The following is a 24,337-nucleotide window of genomic DNA, read 5'->3' as shown; positions in this document are numbered from 1 at the left end:
GCTTCCTTACGGCACTCCAACAGAGGCACCGAGACTGGAACAGAGTGGAATTTGAAACGTTTTAGCCAAAAATGTTTCCATGGACAAGGTGTTTTTTGCAGAAACGTTTCAGATTTCGTTTTGTTCTCCAACTTCATGGATGAATACGGCCTACAGGAAATGTGGCAGCTCAACACACAAACACAAACCTTTTTAGATGTAATTTGACGCTATTGATTTCCTGACTCTATATATGAGGTATAAATGCGATCCATTCACCCTTGCTGTCCAATCCCATTTTTCTATATGTTAATCATCCATGCTTGATGCTTTTTGCTGACCAATGATGATGTTGTGTTCACAAGATCTTTGTTCATGAAAAGCTTGTATTGTGAAGGAACGTGCATGTGAGATGGAAGTAGTCGGTATATCACCGATTGTAGCTTTTTTTCTGTTCATTGATTCCCGATATCTTCATCATTTCACTCCAGTGTGTACACACACACACACACACACACACACACACACACTCTCCACTAACAAGCTCCTCCATGTTGTGGGTGTAGGCCACACGGAGAGACAGGGCTGAGACCGCCTCATGTGTCGGGTCTCCTCTGTGTTCTGGTCCCCACCCACCCCCATCCTCCCAGCGCCAGTGGGATGTCCCAGGTGTGTCTTCTCTTGGCCTTGCTTTTGCTCTGCAGCTGCAAAAAGGTACGACTCATAGTGTCTCTTTTTTTTTTTCACATACTACCATGAGATGTGTCTTTGATCTAAATAAAGGTGTAGAACATGTGATGATGCTAAAACCTTGCAAAGCTTCATGACATTTGCTCTTCCTACAGGTCTTCTCTACAAACTCCCTGGAGCTTGTGAAGGAGAACTGGAGCGGCTACAAAGACCAGTGTCTGGACTACCTCAACGCCACACCTCCCGCCTCAGGTGAGCCCTCTCCTCCCAGCATGTGCTTGTGTCTGCAGTAGAATTAAAAAGCATGATCTACTGTGAGCCACGAGCCAACATTTCACATATCTGCTCTCCGCTGCAGTGCTGGTGTGTAACAGGACCTTTGACCTGTACGCCTGCTGGCCTGATGGACTCCCAGGAACCACTGTCAATGTGTCCTGCCCATGGTTCCTGCCATGGTACCGCAAAGGTATGTGTGTTAACAGAATAGGCCTACAGCTAAGGTGAACAAAGGCTCAAAATACAAGAAAAATTGCAAAACTTAATCTCCATGATCAGTGTGTCACAGTTGACAGAGTTTATATAGCCACAATGTACCTACATTTGCAAGACTTTCTCTGTTTTTGGATTTTTTACTGGGGAGGAATGTAAAAAAACTATGGTGTTAGTAGTTGTGAGGTTGAGTACTCATTTAGATATAGATGAAAAAGTAGAGATGAACTTTATTTTGCCTGCAGGAAATAGTTGCGCAGTAGTGGCAGCGTGGGAAAGAGTGCAAATATATCTATTAAGAATACACAAAATATATCAGTTAAGTCCCATATGCAACGATGTAATAAATGTCACCAGGTTAACATATAACGTCAGAAATATAACTGAAATAATATTGTAGTTAATCAAAGAAATAAAATAGAAAAACTGAACTTATACTAAAACTGCCACTGGGGCATCAGAAAGCGAATCTTATGCAGGGAATAATTGTCAGGATTGGGGAAAGGACCCAAGCGCAAAACCAATAGAGGAGGCAGGGGTACAGACGTATAACAAAGGGTGAGCGTTATTTATAAAAAAGCTGATAACAAACTGCTGGAAAAAGTACAACAAAGGAAAAGTATCAAAAATGAAAATGCAGACAAACCGGTGGAAAAGGGAGGGCTGACAAAGGAGATCCAAATCGTTTCAGGGAACAGGCAAACAACGACGACGAGACAAAGAACACAAAGGAAAGACCAGACTAAATACAGAGGAGGGTAATCACAAGACAAGACACAGCTGTGAAGGGGGAGGTGAAACAAAGGGGCAACAGGTGAGCACGATCAGACAATCAGACAGGAGGGAAACTTAAGACAGGAAGTAAACTAGACAAGACAGGAAGTGAACAAAACAAGACAGGAAGTGACAAAACAAGACAGGAAGTGACAAAACAAGACAGGAAGTGAACAGAGCCATTTAAAAATAAAACTGTAAACTATAAAACAGAAACTGAGATCCTAACAATAATGTCCAATCTCCAGGCAGAATATCCTTCCATCCGTTTGTTGATGTATATTATACATGGAACAATTATTTGTACCTATCTTCCTTTCTGGTTGTTTCTCCGGGTCAAAAACCATAGCTCATCTGGTGCGCCAATCCCACCACCACCTGTCTGAAATATATACACTGCCCGGCTGAAAAAAAGGTCACAAGCCTGTGGGGGCAGTGCTATGATCTGGGGTTGCTGCAGTTGGTCTGGTCTAGGTTCAGCAACGCTATGTGCCCAAAGAATGAGGTCAGCTGACTAGCTGAATATACTGAATGGTCAGGTTATTCCATCAATGGAGTTTTTCGTCCCTGATGGCACGGGCATGTTCCAAGATGACAATGCCAGGATCCATCGGGCTCAAATTGTGAAAGAGTGGTTCAGGGAGCACGAGACATCATTTTCACACATGGATTGGCCACCACAGAGTCCAGACCTGAACCCGATTGAGAATCTTTGGGATGTGCTGGAGAAGACTTTGCGCAGTGGTCTGAATCTCCCGTCATCAATAAAAGATCTTGGCGAAAAATGAATGCAAGACAGAAATAAATGTTGTGACATTGCAGAAGCTTGTGGAAACGATGCCACAGCGAATGCGTGCCGTAATCAAAGCTAAAGGCGGTCCAACGAATATAAGAGTGTGTGACCTTTTTTTGGCCAGGCAGTGTACTGGTCACCAGGGGCCGGATTCACAAAAGTGCTCTTAAGATAAAACATAAGTAAATTCTTAAGAAAAAAAAGAAAGATGTTCCTAACAATGTTCTTAAACGCTATTCCCCATTTTTTTTCTTAAGAATTGTCGTATGTCTTAGGAATTTCTTAGTTTTCTCACTTGACACGTTCTTAAATTTTGAACTTAAGATCACTAGCGTGACTACTACGTGACCAGACACACACAGACACACAGAGGACATGATCTCCGTTCAGCAGGAGCTTTTACACGAAATCAATATGCTGAGGCTTGTCCAAGAGCAGCTCCTGCAGGTGGAGAGGGAGAAGCTGCTCATCGAGATGTAGAAGCTACATCTTGCCAGAGCAAAGTTCAATTTTTTTTAAAAGAATTTTGAAACCATAAGAAAATACAAATTGCTCACATAGGTTTTCACGTTTTGTTTATGATGTTTACATGAATCTCCTCCTTATGGGGTCTTGTCTGACTTGTATGCCAGAATTACATGGGGCAGGGACTTGGCCTGGGATATGTCCCCAGGGTCATGTCATCTGGGATGTGAGGAAGTGGCAAGCGGTACATACAAATGTTGTGTGAGGATGAACGTAACAGTGATGATTTTACACGCCTTTTCAGGAGTGTATTGGAGTACTCCACCAGAACAGTCAATGTATCTGAATCACGAGTTTTACTACCCCAATGCACCTCTCCCAAACCCCGGGTTTTGCATGGCTGTGTAGCGTCTTGGCTTGTTGTGGAGGATTTGGGTCATAGCATGCCTTAGGCGTGCACTCTCATATAGTAGTTGGAAAGAAGTTGGCAATATCAGGTATGCTTGGGTCTAGCAAGTAAATTCTATGATAGTACTCACTAAAAACATCCTCAGGATTTTCATATCATGTATCCTGTGTGTAATGTGAAGTACGAACTGTTTAACTGCACTTTGAATAAGGTCTTAAGATTGATGGAGTGAAAGTTTTTCCGGTTCACAAAGCCGTCCTCCTCATCACTTGGTGCCTATGGAATAAAGATTAATAAATTAAACCAATATTTGTTTTTGTTTGAACATGTAATTTATTGATTTTCAGATGTTTGTAGAAATCGACAATCCACAATGGTACATTATAGCAAAAAGTTAAACATCAACATTAATAATGTAAATCCCCCCTCCCCCTCCCTAAGGGAAAATAAACAGAACTAACAAAGGAAGATAGATTAAAATTAATTAAATAATAATAATTTAAATAAAATAAAAAATGCAACGCACATACAGGCTTATAACATTACATAAAAGACATAAGATAGGTGCTGGACACAATATGGTTGTATGTAGACATCAAAGTTATTACACATTCAGTATTCACTATGGATATACCACTCTCAAGTCTCCAAAACTTCCCCAAGATCACAATTCTCTAGGAATGTAAGAAAGGGAGTCCAAACCTCATAGAATTTGGCTGATTTCTTTTTCACTGTGTATGTTAATTTTTCAAGGACAAGGCATGCGGACAACTCTTTAAGCCAGCGGCCAACAGAAGGGCTCTTTACATCCTTCCAACAGAGAGAGATCAAACGTCTTGCTTGTAATAGACATAAATCTGTCATTTTCTTCTCTTTGCTGTTTAACAAACAGTCCTCTGGGTACAGATTCAGAATACAAAGTTTAGGGCAATTGGGGATTGGATTTAAGGTAATTTTAGAAATCATTCTTATGATTTCATTCCAGAACTTTTGTATCTCAGGACAACTCCACTGGCAGTGAAATAAAGTGCCTTTTTCTAAATTGCATTTGACACAGATATCGGGAATATTTGGATTCATCTTATTCAGTCTAACTGGAGTAATGTAAACCCTCATAATCCAGTTGTACTGAATCAGTTTGAGATGAGTATTTATTGTTAGGAGATGAGCACTTGAACATACCTCACCCCATTCCCCCTCAGAGATATCTTCTTGCAAGTCTCCTATCCATTGAGCTCCAGGGTTTCCCACAGCGCTTTCCTGTTAAGGCGGCCGCCTTAACAACACGGGGTTGCCGCCTTGACTAACGTCACGTCTCCAGAAAAAAAAAAAATATTATATAGATATAGGCCTATAGCGATATTCGCCGTTTTACTCTTTCATGTTTTCTACCTTTCATTCCAAACCGTGACTGACAGTCTATCTTCTCTGCAGAACGCATTTTAAAATAAAAAACAAAAAACAAATAAAAGAAACGTTTTAAAATGTGGGGCTATGCCTCCAAATATGCCTCTGAATCGCGTGATGCGTCCGAACAGCGGCATCTAGTGGTATATGTCATTGTGCTATCATCGTTCGACCAACATCCTTCAAAACCAGCATTTTTCGGAAAGACTACTATTTGGATAGCTGACAACCTGTCGAATCTACTATTTGGATGGCTGACAACCTGTCGTATCAAGGTAAGATTATTATTGAATTCTATACTAGTCTAATAATAGTCTGTCAACTGTTCACTAGTAGGCTACCTGGATAAGCGTAATGTTTTCTTATCAAGGCTAATTGTGTTTAACGTTTACACGTGGCTATATTATTATAGCCTAGCCTGCCTTTGACATTTGCACGTAATTTTCTCTCGCAATGTTCACAGCCAAATGGATCAAAAAACTCAGCCCAAAATCGCCGGCTTCTTCATGCGACGTAGCCGGCCGACTTCACCCTCCGCATCGTCTCCCCCCCCCCCACCACCAGCACCTCCATCGCCGGATCCCCGGCAACCCAACAAACACAGAGGCAGTGGGTGGAACCCGGAGTGGGCTATGGATCCTAAATATGCAGGTTGGCTTTACCACACAGAACACGGTGAGTAGAGCATTATTTATTTTATGTTATATGTGAAAAGTGTAGACTAAGCTATATTAAGTGAGTTATTGTATTATTCCTAGGAATGTTTTGTAGAATCTGCAGGATGCACCGACAAAAGGCATCTCGTGGCCCCTCTCAAAGGCCTTTCATAGAGCTACCTTGTACCAACTACAGGCGCGATGCCTTGGACCAGCACTTGGGCTCAACGAATCATATTTCATGTGTGGGCATTACAGCCCAATCAAGCCGAAGTTAGTATTTCTGAGTGGTTCAGGAATAATAATAATAATAACTTTTTTTTTAAATGGTGATTAAATTATGTTTATTACATTTGAATTAACAGTGACAGCTGAATGTTTGTGTATTAGGTCTGCCCATCAATGAGGCATTTCAGCCCATTTTGAATTTGGAGCATGAGGCCATAATTGGTGGCTTTAAATGTCTATACTGGCTGGTAAAACATGAAATTGCGCACCATACAAATTACCCGGCATTGCTGGATCTGGCAGACCTCCTAGGCTGCGAATATTTTGCCAAACTGAAGGTAAAAAAATATTTCATTACAGTGTACATTTGCTGTCATGGGTTTCTAGTAGAATTAACTATAATTTAAGGATATATTATTTTCCTTCTGAGGAGGCAGAATTAAAAAAGGACCCTGTGGCACGGGGGTTGTACACCTACTGTGCAACTTACAGATTCGTTGCAGCTGTCCACCTGCAATCGGACATCCTGCCCTACCTGGCGCAGCTTTCAAAATTGTTCCAGAAGGAAGATATCAATTTCATGGCAATCAAGAACCATGTAAGTTGTGATGTCACATTGATCTTTATTTAATGCATGTCAGTTTTCCTTTGCAAATGTAAAATAATGTTTAATTTGCATGTCTATAATAGGTTCCTGTTACCATTGAGACATTGAGAATAATTAAAGCAGCAGGTGAACGGCAACCCGAGGGCTCCTTTCTAGCTCAGGTTGAAGAGAAGGTGGCCAATCTGAACATATTGTAAGAGATAAGACATTGTATTATTTTGTTGTTTAATGTTTAATAAATAGTTGTTCTCAAAGTTGTAATCAAAGTCTGCATTTTATTCCCCTCGGTGATGTGCTTGCGACGCAACGGTGATCACAGTTGGAAGCACCAGCTCTAATCTTCTAGCCATGACTTTAGCGATAATTTTAGTATCTGTATTAAGCAGAGAAATAGGCCGAAATGATGTACAATTGGTGGGAGATTTATTAGGTTTCAAAATAAGTCTTATTAGTGCACTCCTCAGGGATTCTGGGAGACAACCTTGTTGAAAGGCCTCTTCATACATGGCCAAAAGAGGTCCCAGTAGTTTATCTTTGAATATCTTGTAAATATCAACTGGGAGTCCATCAGGACCCGCGGCTTTACCTCCCCTCATATTGATAATGGCATTGGAGATTTCTGAAAGAGTTCATTTTTCGTCCAAATGTGCTTTAGAATCATCGGCTATAGTAGGAATACAAAGTTTATCCAGGAAATCATTCTGTTTTCCTAAGTTTTCAGGAGTTTCAGATGTATACAGTGTTTTGTAAAAAGAGGCAAAGGTTTTATTGATCTCCTGGGGGTCTGCTGATATTGTCCCACTTTGGGTTTGGATCGCATTAATTGCCCTATCTGCATCCAATTTCTTAATACGCCAAGTCAACAATCTCCCAGATTTTTGACCGTTTTCATAGAAACTCTGTTTCAGACGGATTAGACTGTTTCTGCTTTTGTTATGGACATTTTTTCATACTGGGTTTTAAGAGACATCAATCCTTGTTTTATCTTTTTTTGGAGTCATCGTAGAAAGCCTCTCCTTCCAACTGTCTGATTCTACGGTCAAGTTCATTCATTTCCAGTTTAAGTTTGTTTGTTTTTGAGCTGGTATAGGATATGATCATACCTCTGATGTACGCTTTAAAGGCCTCCCATCTGACAATAGCAGAGGTCTCATTTGTATTTGTGTTAAAATAAATCTCAATTTGGGCTTTTAAAAAAGCAGGAAGTTTGAATCAGAAAGCCATCTTGGATGAAATCTCGGGACGTTGTATATAAGTGAAGTAGGAGAGTGGTCTGACAGCAGTATACTATTATAATTACAATCTACCACAGAGAAGAGCATAGAGCTTGATACTAAAAAATAATCTATGCGGGAGTAAGATTTAAAAGAGGAAGAAAAACAGGAAAATTCTAATTTGTCAGGGTTTAAACTTCTCCAAGGATCACACAGGTTTAGATCATTTACATATTGCAACAGCTTCTTCCTACTCTGTGTGTGAGAGGAGTCTACTCCAGAAGAGCGGTCCAATTTGGGATCTAAAGTGCAGTTAAAGTCACCTGCCATGAGAACCCTCCCTGGGAGTGAGGCAATTATCAAAAATAAATTTTCAAAGAATTTGGGGTTATCATCGTTTGGGGCGTATACGTTAATCATATTTATCTTTTCGTCTAGCAATGTACCCTGAACAATCAAAAATCTACCCCCTATATCACGAATTATATTGTCTACCTTGAAGGGGACAGATCTGTGAATAAGGATCATCACCCCACGGGTATGAGATACGTAAGAGGCTGACATTACTTGCCCTGGCCATCTCCTTTTTATCTTTATGACTTCATCTGACAGCAAGTGGGTTTCCTGAATATACACTACTGATGATTTTAGATGCTTAAGCCAACTTATTACTTGCTTCGCTTTAACCAGTCTAACCAAGCCTCTAACATTCCAGGACGTGAACTTTAAATTTAAATTAGAAGTCATATTTAACGTAATCCAGTATGAGTGGTACAAGCCCCGTCATAGACGGGATGGAAATAAACACTGATGTGCCTGTTTTTAATAGAACGCATGTGGTTATCTGATGTCTTGGAAAATAATGTAACGTTACATTTATAACCCTTAAATTAATCCCCGAGTCGTCTCCCCAAACGAGACGACGAGTCTTCCCTCGCAACATTGGGAGCTCACTAGGAGCTCACTGATCCACTAATAAAGAGGAGCAGACAAGAACCGGCGTGTCACAAAATAAACCAGCCCTCCGGATACAATCGGTAGGCTATAAGGCGATAAACGAACAATAAAGTGTGCATGTGTATCTGGCTGTTGTGTGGGTATAAGACCACGTTAGTTTACAGTGACTCAGAGGGGGATACAGTTAAGGCTGCGACCCGGTGATCACCGGCACCGCCTTTCGCACGGAGCCAGGTGTAACATGATTTAAATTATTGTAAATATATGTACAAGTCTCCGACAATAAAAGAAAAGTAATCGGGAGGCAACCCGCCATCATAACAAACAAAAACACCGGCAAAAGCCATAGGAAAGCAGCGTTACAGCCTACATAAAACAAAGTACTTTACCTTCCCTTATTTATGATAGCTGCAAATCAATGTTCAGTTCAGGTCGAGTGTCCACATACTCTACTGTTCATCACACACAAGGTGACCAGCCAGCTATGTGTCCAGCTTCTTTATAAACGAGTCCACGCTTGAAGGGTCAGCGAACAGGTGGGGTTTACCCTCGTGAAACACTCTGAATTTGGCGGGGTAGATAAATCCGTAATCGATCTTCAGAGCTCTCAGGCGTTGTTTAACATCATCGAAGAGCCTCCTTTTCTTGTGAAGATCTGTAGACAGGCCTTGAAAAAGCATGACATGGTGGTCTTCGTACATGATCCTGCCCTTGTTCCTGGCGGCCTGCATGACTCGGATCTTGTCTTGAAAGTTTAACAACTTCATTATCATGACTCGCGGAGCGGAGGAGCGCGGCGCGCCCGGTAGCCTGTGAGCCCTTTCAATAATCAGCGGAGTCGGAAAAGTGCCCGGGCCCAGGGCTTCAGGTAGCCACTTTTCCAGAAAAGCAACTGGGTTGCCCTTTTCAACTTTCTCCGGGAGATTCACCAGCCTGAGATTTGAGCGGCGGTTCCTATTTTCCAGGTCATCCATTTTGTAGGTGAGTTCAGACACCTGTTTCTCCAGCGCGGCTATTTTAGTATTATGGACAGCGATATCGTCTTCTACCTCACCAATCCGATCTTCTGCCTATCCCAGTCTCCCTGAGAAGTCTTTGATATCCGATTTGATCCCGTTTATTGCAGTCATAACCCCGTCAAATTTGGTGCCGAAGTCGTCCTTCAGAGCTGCGATAGCTTCCAGAATGTCCGCCGCCTCCAGAGTTTGAGTAGCTAGCTTGTTAGCATCATCCTCTGTTTCTTCAGGTCGGTCGGCCTTGTTCTGAGACTTTTTCTGGTGGCCCGAGGCTGTTTTAGGTTGTCTGGTCAGCATATCACGGTCTAAGATACACTTAACTTGGGTTAATAAAGACGTTTGTTCGCTTTTTACACAGGATACTGGTCAATTTAACCGATTTTTACGGAGAGAGAATATATGCGACCGCTCAGCTCTGCGCCATAGCCACGCCCCATTAAACCAACATTTAAGTTAACACTTTAAACACCACGTAAAATGTGTTTTGATTCAAGCTGACACTTTTATAAACAACATAAAAAAACACGATAGATTTGCAAAGAGGAATAGGATTGTGTACATGATCTTACTTTGATTGCAATATGTGTCCCATCAGCTGCCCCCAACACATTAGGAAATCCTGCTATGTCAAAGAATTGCTGCTTGGTTCTAATGCATTCTGCATTTGTTACTGGAAACTTAATGAACTGCCTTGCTCTTCTACAGAGTGCATTTGACACATCTCTGACCACTCGGCTATTAGAGGACTGGCTCGCACACAGTGTACCCCCCACCGCTGTTTGAAAAGACCCCCCCATAATCTGCAACACCACGCGAAGAGGGGTCGACCGCCTTGTTTCCCTTTTCAGATCATCTGTCAAATGATCAGCCAGAAAAACAATTGCGGGCCTAGGGAGCCTATATTGTCTAATTAAGACATGATCAGGGAGTGTGAGTGGATCCATTCTGTCTCTCAGAGGCCTTGGTGGATTTTCCTCCCTAGCTGCTACCCAAAGAACTTCCATCTAAAAGAAATAATAGTAAGGACATGGTTTCAGTTACTTGGCCTACTTAAATAACATGTTCAAAATGATTAATTAAGTAGTGTACATCAAATACAACAACTGCCTCCTTGATTTACTTTCTGAATTCATTGTAGTGTAATCTAGGAATAGGCCTACATGTGACCCAGGCTGAAAGGCCCATTTCAGTTATATCTCAACTGTCAAAACATGCTTTATGTGATAGGCTACATTCACACAAGAGTACTCTGACCAACTTAAATCAACAACATTTGTTAACACATTGTCTAGAGCTAAACTAAATATTAATGAAATCAAATACATGTAATTCAAAATTGTTCAAGTAAGACTTACCTTTTCACTGCAGCTGTTTTAAGACTGGTGAGAGCTTCTCCTAAAGTTGTGAAGAAATTTGAGAAGAAATCAATGAACATTGTTTTCGAGTTCTCATTTGTTCTTAAGTTCTATCTTAGGAAAAAACGTAAGAAGAAAGTTAAGAAAAAACTAAAGAAAAGATAAGAATTTCTTCATGAATACCAAATCTTCTTACATTTTGTCTTAAGAGCAAAGTTAAGAAAAAAGTAGCACTTAAAAAGCATTTTTTTCTTAAGAACGCTTTGTGAATCCGGCCCCTGGGGTGCCCAAAACCTCCTTCAAAATATAAGCATACAGAACTGATGAAACTAAAGTAACTATGATAAATAATGTTCCATTTAATTACAAACAAGCAATTCCAGTAAGCAGAAATGTTCCCCCTTTCGAGAAAATACAAAGACGCAATGAGGGGTATGAGAACACAAAAAGCTCTTTAAAATCCTCTTATTGAAGTCATTCAGTCAGTTTAACTCATATGTATGTCCTTGTCATTTAGTAAGATAAAAGAATCCTTCTGATGAGTGAATGCTGTAGTGAATAGAGAGGATACGTCACCATCCGGTCTGATACGTATCAGTCAGCTACCACTCTCATTACCAACCTGAAAGTGGTGTCAAAGCTTCAAACAGTGTCTCTTGTGATTAATTTTCCCTCAGCGTTCATGCTGTCACATACTGAAGATAACAGTGTTGATACATAGCATGAAGCTCTATGATTTGATCTGCAGCTCTTCCTGCATAGAATCATTCATTTTCATGAATAGGTTTCCCTCAGGTAGCAGGCATTGCATAGGTGTGAGGGGAAGATAATACCTGTTATGTCCTGTGGCATAGCAGCAGGGATTTGTGTAGACAGTCAAACCACCTTTTTCAATTCCTTTTCTTTTTCTTCTTTAGGTAAAGGGAATATCTTTGGATGTTGAACTGTTGATTTGTGAAAACAAAACATTTAAAGATCACCGTGGGATCTGGGAGTCTGAGATGGACAATATTTCTTTACAGTTGTATATACAAATTAGTTAAGCCATGCAAATTAATCGATAATAAAAACCAGTAGCAGCAACACATGCAACACCTGGCAACTAACTGTCACTAACTGATAACCGGAGGACCTTTTGTTGGACCCAATGAAACAATTATATCTCTATGCTTGTAAATGCACAAATGCTACTCAGAAAAAAACATTTGTTTGTTAAGACAAAAACCTTGAAATAATAGTTTAACATTTTGAGAAATATCTCAACTTGGGTTCCTGCTAAGAGTTGAGTTAGATGAGATTGATACCACTCTCATGTTTGTATTGAAACATGAAGCTACAGTCTGCTAGCTTAGCTCAGCGAAAAGGCTGGAAATAGCTTTGCCCTAAGGTAATACAATCGACCTACAATCCACCTTCTAAGACTTCTAAAGCTCAATTAGTATCTCAAGGTCTAAACACTTTGAGTGGTTGTTTGACAGGGGATAATGTGTTAGACAATTGCATGACATATCAGTTGCCAGGCAACCAGCAGCTACTCAAGGAAGTAGAACACCACCTATTTATTTTTTAATGTGTTCAACAATGGACATATGACATGTTAGTAGTAGTTTTTTACCTTCAGAAGGAGCAAGGCTAACTTTTTTCCTGTTTCTGCTCTTACTGCTTAGCTGGCTTTAGGTTCATTTTAACCATATGAACAAAACACAAGTATTAATCGGCTAATCCAAGTTGTTAAAGTTAAATAATAAGGAGTGACAATTCATCTTTGTTTCAGATACAATAAATCTAAATGAAATAATTATGAGGGCATTTAGACACTTCTGAATGGTGGGAGCTCCACATGACAGCCCTATGTAAAATGTAATGTAAAATGTCTCACAGTTCAGCAGGGTCTGGTCTACAGAGTCTGCAGTGAAGATGGTCAGTGGGCGCGAAAGAATACCAGCGAGTGTGAGGACGACCCTGGTGAGGTGTGTGTATACAGTGTCTTTGTGTGTGCATGGATGTGGTTATACAGTAGTGTTAACATGAAACTTTAACTTGACACGATCTGATGTGACTCAGCGTGTGAAAATCCCCCCATCTGTTCAAATACTCCCAAAAACCTTTTTTTGCATATTTTGTGTCAGAAATAATCAGCAATGTGTGTGTGTGTGTGTGTGTGTGTGTGTGTGTGTGTGTGTGTGTGTGTGTGTGTGTGTGTGTGTGTGTGTGTGTGTGTGTGTGTGTGTGTGGGTGGGTGGGCGAGTATGAGGGATGCGTGGAAGCAACTGATTCTGTCTTTCCTTTTCTTCTGCAGCAGCATTATGGCCGCATCCTCAGTCAGTTACGCATCATGTATACAGTGGGCTACTCGCTCTCCCTGGGGGCTCTGCTACTGGCCCTTGGTATCCTCATCACCTTCAGGTACAACATGTTCGAGCAGTTTACAGGGGAGGGAGGAGGAGGAGAAAGAGACAAGGAGGAAGATGAAATAGGAAGAGGAACGAGAAGACAAAAGACAAGGAATCAATAATGGTTTTGAAAAACGACAATAATAAAGGGACAGTGGAAACCAACGGAAGAAGAAAGGAAGGCAGGAAAAAACAAAAAAGAGATAAAAGTGATGACAGGGCAAGAATAATAGAAACAAAATAAGCGATTAATAATATTAGGGAAAATCTCACACTTTTTTCTTTTGTTCTATGTAAGAAAGAAAGGGTAAAGTAATCAATAGAAAAATACAAATACATGAAGGTGTAAGAAGTAAAGAGACAAAGCAAACTCAGAAAAGAAGGAAAGGCACGGATGAATAAAGGAAGTAAGAGTGGAAAATAAGAACAGACAGGACAAAGGAAAAGAAAAAAAAACAATAGAAGAAAGATGCAGGGAAAAGTAAGTTGAGAAAAACAAAGGAGGGTACCAGGGAATAAAAACACAAGGAATGAACGAGATGTTTTATTATCATATATACAAATAACAGTCACTTGTTCTATCAAATTCTTACAAATAGCTCTACATACCGTAATATTAAGAAACATAACATACAAACAAGATAAAAACTAGCATATAAGAACATTTTGAAATATAAGCTGACATATATTTTTTAAAACCTTTCCCAAAATGAAAGGGCATGATGCGCTGCATGATAAACATACAATTAAGGAAGATATATAAACTGCAGGGTGGATGTGGTGTATTAATATATACATATGCAGACAAACATATAGAGATAACATATAAATGAATATCAACAGGATGGTTATGTTACATTGTGTAAAACAACATGACAGTGTCCGTGCTGTTGAAAGGGTTAGGAACAGATGTAAAGACAAAAAGTATGAAGTAAAATGTTGGAAGAATGTTTCAGAGTCGTGTTCCTGCATGCATTACACTAGTGATATAATATGATACAACATATCAAAGTCAAAATATTTCCCACACTGTCAACTCTGCACCAGGAAGCTCCACTGCATGAGGAACAACATTCACATGAACCTGTTCGCATCGTTCATCCTGAGAGCCGTGTCCATCCTGGTCAAAGACGCCCTACTGACCCTCACTCTGGACCCCAGGAGCGGCGGGGACACCCGGACACAAGCCTGGGTCAACATACCGGTCAGAGCCGAAAAGACCACCCCCGCCTCACCTGCTATTCATGTGTTGATGTGCAGCTGCATGAGAGGAATACCTAGGACAATTATACCACTGCTCTGTTACTGCGGCAAACATTGTAAATGTACTTAGAATAGTGAGAATATATATAATAAGGGTTGCGGCATTTTCAAGGTCTAGGCTACTACATTTTTCTTGAATATGTGCATTTACATCCTCTTGGACATCCAATTGACTGATTGAAATTCTACAGCTATGAGAGACATAACCTAATATGGTGCTGATGAGAAAAAATGAGCTCTTCTACCAAACAATAAACGTTGAGTCGTCCTACAAGTGATTGATGTATAAAAGTGTAATCTCCTAGGGAACATCTGAATCACATTATTTGTATTTTAAATGTCAGACATCATCATCAATTCATAAAGTTTACATCTAAACTTGTGAGTGTTTAATATCAGGGAGGAAGACAAAGCCCAGAAACTCCATCACATGCTGATCACTCAAATTCCTCTTGCTCCTTTCTTGCTAAGCTGCTCTGCATTTGCATCGGAGGATTATGCAATATATCTCATTGAAAATGGTATAAACGGCCTCGCATAAATCCATATTAAGATTGGCAAAATGGCCAATAAAACAAACGGGATTTCCTGGAATAGTGCCGAAGTACAAGCGGCATCCGAAATCTATTTTTTACGTGTCTCACTGAGAAAAAATATTAAAACGACATATTTGTTTTCACATTCATTTCTCAGGACAGCTTTTAATGCACTCAAAAAGTGATTTCCTCTCAAATGATGTGCACATATTGGTTCAAATTCCTGTGAGTGAGCAGTTTGCCAAGATAATCCATCCACTTCACATTAGTGTGACTAATGTATTTGTTTCTCAAGATAAAATTGCACATTTTCGAGTGTTGATACAAATGACCAGCTTTAGGCACACCTGTGTAATATTCATGCTCTTTAATCTGCATCAACATATGCCTGAGCTGCCAGGTGGAAGGATTACCATAGGGAGGAGAAGTGCTCATTTACACAGATTTTAACAAATGTCTGTGATTAAAAAAAAGAGCTATTTACAGAAAGTATTTTATTATTCTTGAGAAACAGGAGCACACATTTTGTGTATTGAATTTTCGACTGGGAAGGATTGTGAGGATAGAAACATACTGTATATGTGTGTGTATGAGTTAGAAATCAAGCACTTCATGTGAAGGACAGGGACAAGGACTCGGAATTTATTTCTTAAGCCAAGATTTGAGCATTGTATTTTCGCTGCACAATTTTCAACTTGTATACAATAAGACAAGGTCTCTCCTTGGCTTACTGTTTTTTCCCACTGCCCCCTCCTGTGTCTTTTTTCAGGCTGTTACGTGGTGTCGTGGTGCCATGGTGATGATGCAGTACAGCGTGATGGCGAACAACTATTGGCTGCTGGTAGAGGGTATCTACCTGCACAGCCTGCTAGTCATCACCGTGTTCAGCGAAAGGAAGTACTTCTACATATATCTGGCCATTGGCTGGGGTAAGAAAAACTGCTCACCTGCTGAGTGTTATCGGCAATTTGATTTGTCAATCATCAATCATCCAACTTTATATAAAGCACTTTTCATGGACAAGGGAAACTCAAAGTGCTTCACAAACCAACGCAATTCATTAAAAATAAAACAATCCAGTCCAAAAAACACTTAATAATAATGCAGGACTGAATGAAACAAGTATTATAACAAATAAAATACACATACAAATACCAAAAAATACAAATAATTTAAAGTAATAAAATAAGACTGAAAATAGACTAAAACAAAATTCAGATAAAAGCCAAATTAAAAAGGTGGTAATTGGGTTTGCTCTTAAAAGTTTGACGGCTCTCTGCCATATCAGTTCTTATCACTCCAATTATAATGCAGCAGGGGGGCAAACATATGCAAAACCTGCACTAACCTTGATGTTGAGAAAGGGATAGACAAACTGTAGCAGTTTTACAATATTCAGTGTGTGGTATAGCTTGTCAATGATTTGGGTTTTAGTTTAACAAGGGATCAAAAAAACAATCTCCTGGGTGGAAATCTTGTGTCAATTTGACTCTTCCACCCACCTCAACCTCCTTCTCGAGTAGGTCTATCAGTGGAACACAATAGCTGTGCTCACGGAAGTCAAAGGTCCCCTATTATACTCTTATTCAACAATATATTATAGGTCTCAGATGTATACAAAACATGTGTCTGAAGTGTTTGACTCAAAATACAAATCAGATCTATTGTAGCATCCTATAAACCCCTCTGTTTCAGCTCTGTTCCACAAGTGCTGATTCTGTGTCTGTAGCTTTAAATGCTAATGAGCTACTGCTGGCCACGCCCCTCTGAGAGATGTTGGATTTAAAAAAACAAAAGTGTGCTCTAGGAGGAGATTCAGGTGATAAGGTAGATGGATGTTACCTTGGTTGGTTATTCTCTAATGGTTGCACAACATTGTGACATCACAAAATGGACAAAATCTGATCAGCTCATTATCAGACAGGTTTTTATATAAATGGATCTGGACAAAAAGGCAGAAAATCTTTTTTCCTGAAACTTTCTGAATCTCTTAACACAGAGGGGACACATATGTATGTATAAAAGAAATGAAGAAGTGGATTTTAACTAGTAGGTGAGCTTTAAGTTTCAGGGGGTAGATATCCGGTATCAAAGTGGACAGTCTGCAAGACAGCAATTGGGTCTTTCTTGACTGTTGCTCTTTGCAGTATTTCTCTCTCTTCATATTTATAACAGCCATAAGAGGTTTTGTTGTTTAATTAAAAAAGAACCACTCGAGAGCAGAATTTTAGATTTTTTTACTCAATACATACTTCCTCTTCAATACCTGGTGCCTTTGTTACCCATAAGGCACCTTGACAACCAATCTATTTGTGTGTGTTAAGTCTCAACCGGAGATAAGGAGCCAATAAAAATAAAAGGAGAGATGAGGAACGGGCCACAGAGGTCTGGTTATCTGCACACTCTCACATTTATTTAATTTTCCAATTTGTATTTGACAGACCAAACCAATGCTGACTCAAGTGCTTTAGATTTCCCTTTGGATCATCGAAAGGCTTTCTATTTTTTCTTTTACTTTGTGCTAATACTGCCGAAGACTGAGGGATATCATATATGTTAAGACTGTTAAAAGAGGGTTTACATCTTAGAAATTCAAATATTTTTATCTAAAAAGTCTCCGCCCTCTATGTTAGAGGCGGAGCTGGAGTATGAAGGGAGATCAACTCCAATCTCACGGGGGGAAGTCACTGAGATAGTCAAACAGCTCCACAATGGCAAAGCCCAGGGGGTGGATGAGATCCGCCCAGAAATGCTGAAGGCTCTGGGAGGGACTGTCATGGTTGACACGTCTCATCAACATTGCGTGGAAGTCGGAAACAGTACCGAAGGAGTGGCAGACCGGGGTGGTGGTTCCTCTTTTTAAAAAGGGGGATCAGAGGGTGTGTGCCAATTACAGAGGCATCACATTACTCAGCCTCCCCGGGAAAGTTTACCCTAAAGTGCTGGAAAGCATCAGATTGAAAAGGAACAATGCGGTTTTCGTCCTGGTCGTGGAACGACGGACCAGCTTTTCACTCTCGCAAGGATCCTGGAGGGGGCGTGGAAGTACGCTCATCCGGTCTACATGTGCTTTGTGGATTTGGAGAAGGTGTATGACCGGGTTCCCAGGAAGATACTGTGGGAGGTGCTGCGGGAGTATGGGGTGAGGGGGTCTCTACTCAGGGCCATCCAATCTCTGTACTCGCAAAGCGAGAGCTGTGTCAGTGGTGTTTTCGGTAGCACGTCGGACCGATTTCCGGTGAGGGTTGGCTTCCGCCAGGGCTGCGCTTTGTCACCAATCTTGCTTGTGATATTCATGGACAGGATTTCGAGGCGTAGTCGTGGGGGAGGGGTCTGCAGTTCGGTGGGCTAAGGATTGCCCCACTGCTTTTTGCAGATGATGTGGTCCTAATGGCTTCATCGGTCTGTGACCTTCAGCACTCACTGGATCGGTTCACGGCCGAGTGTGAAGCGGCGGGGATGAGGATCAGCACCTCCAAATCTGAGACCATGGTTCTCAGCAGGAAACCGATGGACTGTCCACTCCAGGTAGGGAATGAGGCCTTACCCCAAGTGAAGGAGTTCAAGTATCTCGGGGTCTTGTTCTCGAGTGAGGGAACAATGGAGCATGAGATGGGCCGGAGAATCGGAGCAGCGGGAGCTGTACTGCAGTCGCTTTACCGCACCGTTGTGACGAAAAGAGAGCTGAGCCAGAAGGCAAAGCTCTCTGTCTACCGGGCCATTTTCATTCCTATGCTCACCTATGGTCATGAAAGATGGGTCATGACCGAAAGAACGAGATCGCGGATACAAGCGGCCGAAATGGGATTTCTCCACAGGGTGGCTGGCATCTCCCTTAGGGATAAGGTGAGAAGTTCAGTCATCCAGGAGGGACTTGGAGTAGAACCGCTGCTCCTTCGCGTTGAAAGGAGCCAGTTGAGGTGGTTCGGGCACCTAGTGAGGATGCCACCTGGGCGCCTACCTAGGGAGGTGTTCCAGGCAAGTCCAGCTGGGAAGAGACCGAGGGGTAGACCTAGGACCAGGTGGAGGGATTATATCTCTTCGCTGGCCTGGGAGCACCTTGGAACCCCCAGTCAGAGCTGGCTAATGTGGCCAGGGAAAGAGAAGTTTGGGGCTCTCTGCTGGAGCTGTTACCTCCGCAACCCTGACGGATAAGCGGGAGAAGATGGATGGATAAAAAGTCTGAATTGTCAGGACACATAACAGTTTATAATTAAACAGGCGTACTTTCATTGCAACAAAAGAAATGATTTTTTTGATGCTTATATTCAGTTTGCAGCTTGAGATAACAAATCATGTTCTCACTAAGATATTCACTGAATTGTCCAAATGTTAGTGAGTCATAGTCACCCAACCAGACGATCCGAAGAAGAGACACTCTTCAAGAGCAGATTCAATATAGCTTTGCAGAGGCAGTCAGACACTTTCATACTTTAAGACCTTTCATGTCCTCATTGGGGAAACAAGAATTATTAGTCTTGAGATAATTAGCTTAAACCCATCAGCATGTGTAATAATGAACAATAAAATGAAATATCGTTATCATGATAACCGGGTGAAAAGATAAATAAAGCACAAACTGAAATCTGTTTCACGCATTAGCTGTGTGCAATAAAAAATGAAGTTCTGTATCAAATAATCTACCAGGAGCACAATTTCCATTAAATCATCAGTAATCTGTGTCTCAACTTCATGTCTTTTACAACGTTCACTCTCACATTGTGCCTCTGCTGTTCTCAGGTGCACCGCTTATATTCGTTTTGCCGTGGATCACAGTGAAATATCTTTATGAGAATGAAGAGTAAGTCACTTTTCATTCAGTAATTATATCCAATAATACTATTGCCACATAAAATGAAAGGCAGTTTACATGTAACAGCTTTTATTTGTGAATTTCTACCACAGTATATGATTATATTTTTAATGGTTTTTGGATACAGTGAAAAGTCAGTCACAAAGAAACAGCAATGATTTACAATGTATAATGTGTGTGTGTGTGTGTGTGTGTGTGTGTGTGTGTATGTAGGTGCTGGGAGAGGAATATTAACATGGGATATTGGTGGATTATCCGTTCCCCTATACTATTTGCTTATCTGGTAAGTCTGTCTGTTTGTTCGGTGCCCAATTACTTTCTGTCTCTCACTATATATTTGACCAATGGGATGAGTTAAATTCAAGTACAGAGTTTGCTGGCATGTGATGGATCTAGACATGCATGCAAAAACACACAAACACAAATGGACACACACAGCAGCTGACGTTCAAGAAGTGTGTCTTGGCAGATGTTGCTGTAAATAGAGATACTCTCATATACCGGGCTGCACAGCCATGATAAAAGAGAATAACAAAGAGACAAAACATCATGCAAAAGTCTAATATTTGTACCAAGGAAGAGAAAAAAGGTTTGATCATTTTGCTGATGACCCTGACAACAGCCAGCAGCATTCACTGCAAATTTGACCTGTCCTAATAGGACGAACACACATTAAGTATTAGCGTTTGAATGAGCCACAAGAGCAGGACCCAGCTAAGTTAAATGAAATGATAAAAAAAAAAGCTTGCTTTGTGTGCTTCTATGAAAGTATGCATTTTAGGAAGTTGATAGAAGTAGGGTTGCAAAGAAAAACTCCCCTTAGAATGACACCTAATTTTGCAGTTCCCCCCGCATCCATCCATCTTGTACATCAGTGCCACTACTTTAGATAAAATCGACAGAATGCCTCTCTGTGCAGTCGGGGAGTAGCTTCTTACTATGATTTTATGGAGTAAAAATGAATAAAATCAGTCAGATGTTCATTCATATGTTTGGGTGAATTTAAGATCTCCTGGCGGCGACAAACTCTGACTAGACTCAGGCATTCACTGAACAGTGCACCATGCAAAATGTAGCAAAAAATGACTCACAATTTTAGTCCAGCAAAATATCAAATAAAAATGGTGGGCAAAAAAAAAGAAAAAGATTCCTCTTTTGTGAAACATGTTTTATCTTTTTAATTTGTGGCACATATTCAGGTTTATTTACCAGGTAAAGTCTGAGGATATTACACTCCTAAAAATTCAGTCATAAAAAGGTGAGGCATATTGCCTCATAAGGTAAATAATAACTTATAAGTTAGCTAAATCAATAAAATGTAGATAAATGATGCTTGTTACTTGAATATGCTTTAAGAAAACTGCCTTCATCACAGCTTTCCATAGGTTTCTATTTATCTTGTTACCAGAGTTGGGTGTAACGTGTTACAAAAGTAACGGAGTTACAGTAATGTATTACTTTTCTGTAACGCAGTAATATAACGTATTACTTCTGAAATTTGGGTAATATAATACCCCTTACAATACTCAGTAACGCAGTTACAACACATTTTAAACTGAAATGATGTGGCGTTTTGTTTCTAAGAATTCACAAACATCACAAGACATTCTGACACCAGAGAAACAATTGTGCATGTAGAATAGTAACTCAGTAAGCCTGTTTACTATTGGTTAACAGGGCTGCAGAAACAGAATCGCGACTGAGAGCTACAGGCTCACAATGCAGAGCTGCAGGCTCACAATACAGAGCTGCAGGCTCACAATACAGAGCTGCAGGCTCACAATACAGAGCTGCAGGCTCACAATGCAGAGCTGCAGGCTCGGAGAAAAGAAAAGAAAAAGACAGGAGTGCACACAGGCCAAAGCACCAGAAGGTAACTTTCTCTCGGTCTGCTATGCTGGTTGAACTCCGAGAAGTTCAGAGAATCGAGGCAGAGTGTTGAAGATATGCAGCCACTGCCCTCTGTGGAATCGCCGGTTTTAGAAAGCTAAAATCCCCGTTAACACACCAATGACAAGGTGAGCTAACGTTGCCATAGAGACTCGTTCATATACAGCTTTACTTTATAAAGACAGTAATAAGTAATGTACTGTATTACATTTTGGAAGTAACTTGCCTAACACTGCTTGTTACAGAAAATGTTGGCAGCTCAGTCCTTAAAACAAAGGCATCAGATTGCTTATAATAAGCGGAAATATGAAGGGTATATTTCAAGTTTGTTGCTTTTTTTCTCAATTAAGATTTGCTTTTCAACTTTATTTGACTGAGTTTATTTAAAAAGCGGGCTTATTAAAACATGAATACAGTGTAATTCAAGAAGTACAATATAAGACAAGCACAAGTTTCATGTGTGGGCTGTATTCCTTTATACATTTTTAATTGACCCTCAGCAAATTCAAAATGGACAACGAGATGCATTTGGCCCCCGGGCTGTAGTTTGGACACCCTTGTCTTACACATTGATGTATACACACGCACACACACACATGTTCACAAACAGAAATGAGTAGTGGTATTCCACTTGTGTGTTTCCTGCCTCTTGTTCCCATAGAGACAAATAACATTATGGATGGACACACTTAAGAGAACAAGTGCACATTCACAGCAACCTTTATGAACTCATGCAAAAGCGTACGTGTGCTCACACACAGGCCGAAGTATGCAGACATTTGTAAGTGTCATGCACTGTGTAAGTCACACAGTTTGAGCTCTGTGGAAAAACTCTCTTTATTGTAATCTCTGAATTTGTTGCCGTATGGTTGTGTGTGTCATCCTCCAGCAATCCCAAACACAACTCCAAAGTTCACACACACATATTCACACCTAAATAAACCACGTTTGTCTGCACTCACAAATTTTTGGACCAACACATCTGTTGAGACAACATACGTATGATACCAAATTTGGAGCGCTAATATCTTGAGTGCTGCAATAATTAATGTCCTCTGTCATTGAAGAGGGTCTGCACTACATCACAGTGTATTTGTGAGGGCTTGTGTGTGTGTGTGTGTGTGTGTGTGTGTGTGTGTGTGTGTGTGTGTGTGTGTGTGTGTGTAGTGTGTGTTGCCAGCTGAAATCCCACAGAGCACAGAAATACTCAGAAAGGCTTTTTCAACGAATGTATGTCTAACCCATTATGTCATGTAAAAATCTACAGAATGCATTTATTTGCATCATTTCGATCCCCGCTTTTTCTTATTTCAGATTAACTTCTTCATATTCATACGGATCATCAAAATCCTGATGTCTAAGCTCAGAGCTCATCAGATGAGATACACTGACTACAAGTTCAGGTGAGTCCTGTCTGAATCTTGACACCTGATGAAAGTTGTAACAAAGCAAAATGAGCGTCGTCTAACATGTCTCCCTCTGTTCCAGATTAGCAAAGTCCACTCTGACTCTCATTCCTCTCCTTGGGATACACGCTATCCTCTTCACCTTTGTCATCGATGAGTCCGTCCCTAAAGGCTCTATGCTGCGCCTCATCCGCCTCTTCTGCGACCTGCTGTTCAACTCTTTCCAGGTCAGAGCTCTCCTCCACGTGAATCTCAAATATTTTCGGTGTGTTTATCTAGTTCTCTCTGGTAGGCTTTTTCTATTTTCTGTTGCATACAAAATAATTCCTAAGCCTTTTGTAATTTCTCTAAATGCATATCACTCTAATATTAGGTATTCATTTTAGATTCTTCTGTAATAAATAGTCTACCTTAAAGGTCCCCTATTATGCTCTTTTTCAACAGTATATTAAAGGTCTCATATATACAAAACATGGCGGCTGTTACCCTGTTTGGTATTGGTTATTGGCTAATGGTTGCACAACACAAAAAAACCTTGTCAGAGTGGCCATAATCTAATCAGCACATTTTCGGACAGGTTTTTATAAAGATGGATCAGGATTAAAACCTTTTTTGTAAAATACTGTAGAAATTGATGAATTATGGATTAAAGGATTAATATTTAAAGATGCCCTGTGGAGTTTTTCTAAATAACCTTGTTTCTGTTTTAAAAACAGTGTCACTCAACCAAATGAATTGTGTTTTTCCTCCAGGTCTAACAAGTACACTCTATTCCTTCCTTATAAAACACTTACTTGCTGTTATTGATATTCTTCCATGTGTTTGTTGTTGCATTGCTGAGTTTCTTGGTGCATTACAGCAACCTGTGGATCAGCATCCAAAAGAGTATATACTACTAAGTATTGTAGTATATACTCATTATATCCACTTTGTGTTTCAGGGCCTGCTGGTTGCCATTCTTTACTGCTTCGTCAACAAAGAGGTGAGACAGATGTAC

The 24,337-nt window shown here is 40.5% G+C and overlaps 2 protein-coding genes across 2 annotated transcripts in view; both read left to right on the top strand.

Moving 5' to 3' along the window:
- gcgrb (glucagon receptor b) overlaps window positions 1–24,337 on the top strand; it is a 64,433-nt gene that overhangs the window by 37,942 nt on the left and 2,154 nt on the right. Inside the window, exons 2-13 of the mRNA XM_063884471.1 lie at window positions 546–693; window positions 825–921; window positions 1,028–1,135; window positions 12,921–13,009; window positions 13,339–13,445; window positions 14,480–14,636; window positions 16,001–16,160; window positions 19,972–20,032; window positions 20,258–20,327; window positions 23,249–23,337; window positions 23,423–23,567; window positions 24,281–24,322. Of these exons, the coding sequence (XP_063740541.1) occupies window positions 640–693; window positions 825–921; window positions 1,028–1,135; window positions 12,921–13,009; window positions 13,339–13,445; window positions 14,480–14,636; window positions 16,001–16,160; window positions 19,972–20,032; window positions 20,258–20,327; window positions 23,249–23,337; window positions 23,423–23,567; window positions 24,281–24,322 (1,179 nt within the window). The 5' untranslated portion in view covers window positions 546–639. The remainder of the gene's footprint in view (window positions 1–545; window positions 694–824; window positions 922–1,027; window positions 1,136–12,920; window positions 13,010–13,338; window positions 13,446–14,479; window positions 14,637–16,000; window positions 16,161–19,971; window positions 20,033–20,257; window positions 20,328–23,248; window positions 23,338–23,422; window positions 23,568–24,280; window positions 24,323–24,337) is intronic.
- Window positions 3,825–6,694, top strand: LOC134865072 (uncharacterized). The gene is made up of 5 exons (XM_063884472.1): window positions 3,825–5,681; window positions 5,765–5,935; window positions 6,053–6,228; window positions 6,321–6,488; window positions 6,581–6,694. Exons 1-5 carry the CDS (start codon window positions 5,474–5,476, stop codon window positions 6,692–6,694), a joined length of 837 nt encoding a protein of 278 aa, XP_063740542.1. The 5' UTR covers window positions 3,825–5,473.

Source organism: Eleginops maclovinus, chromosome 5 (genome assembly GCF_036324505.1).
Source record: "Eleginops maclovinus isolate JMC-PN-2008 ecotype Puerto Natales chromosome 5, JC_Emac_rtc_rv5, whole genome shotgun sequence".
NCBI classification, from domain to species: domain Eukaryota; kingdom Metazoa; phylum Chordata; class Actinopteri; order Perciformes; family Eleginopidae; genus Eleginops; species Eleginops maclovinus.
This window is presented reverse-complemented; position numbering and strand designations above follow the sequence as displayed.

Coding starts and splice junctions, on each gene's coding strand:
- LOC134865072 (XM_063884472.1), top strand. CDS start 5,474: ATGGATCAAAAAACTCAGCCCAAAATCGCCGGCTTCTTCATGCGACGT. Junction 5,936..6,052: donor TACAGCCCAATCAAGCCGAA/GTTAGTATTTCT, acceptor TTTGTGTATTAG/GTCTGCCCATCAATGAGGCA. Junction 6,229..6,320: donor AATATTTTGCCAAACTGAAG/GTAAAAAAATAT, acceptor TTTCCTTCTGAG/GAGGCAGAATTAAAAAAGGA.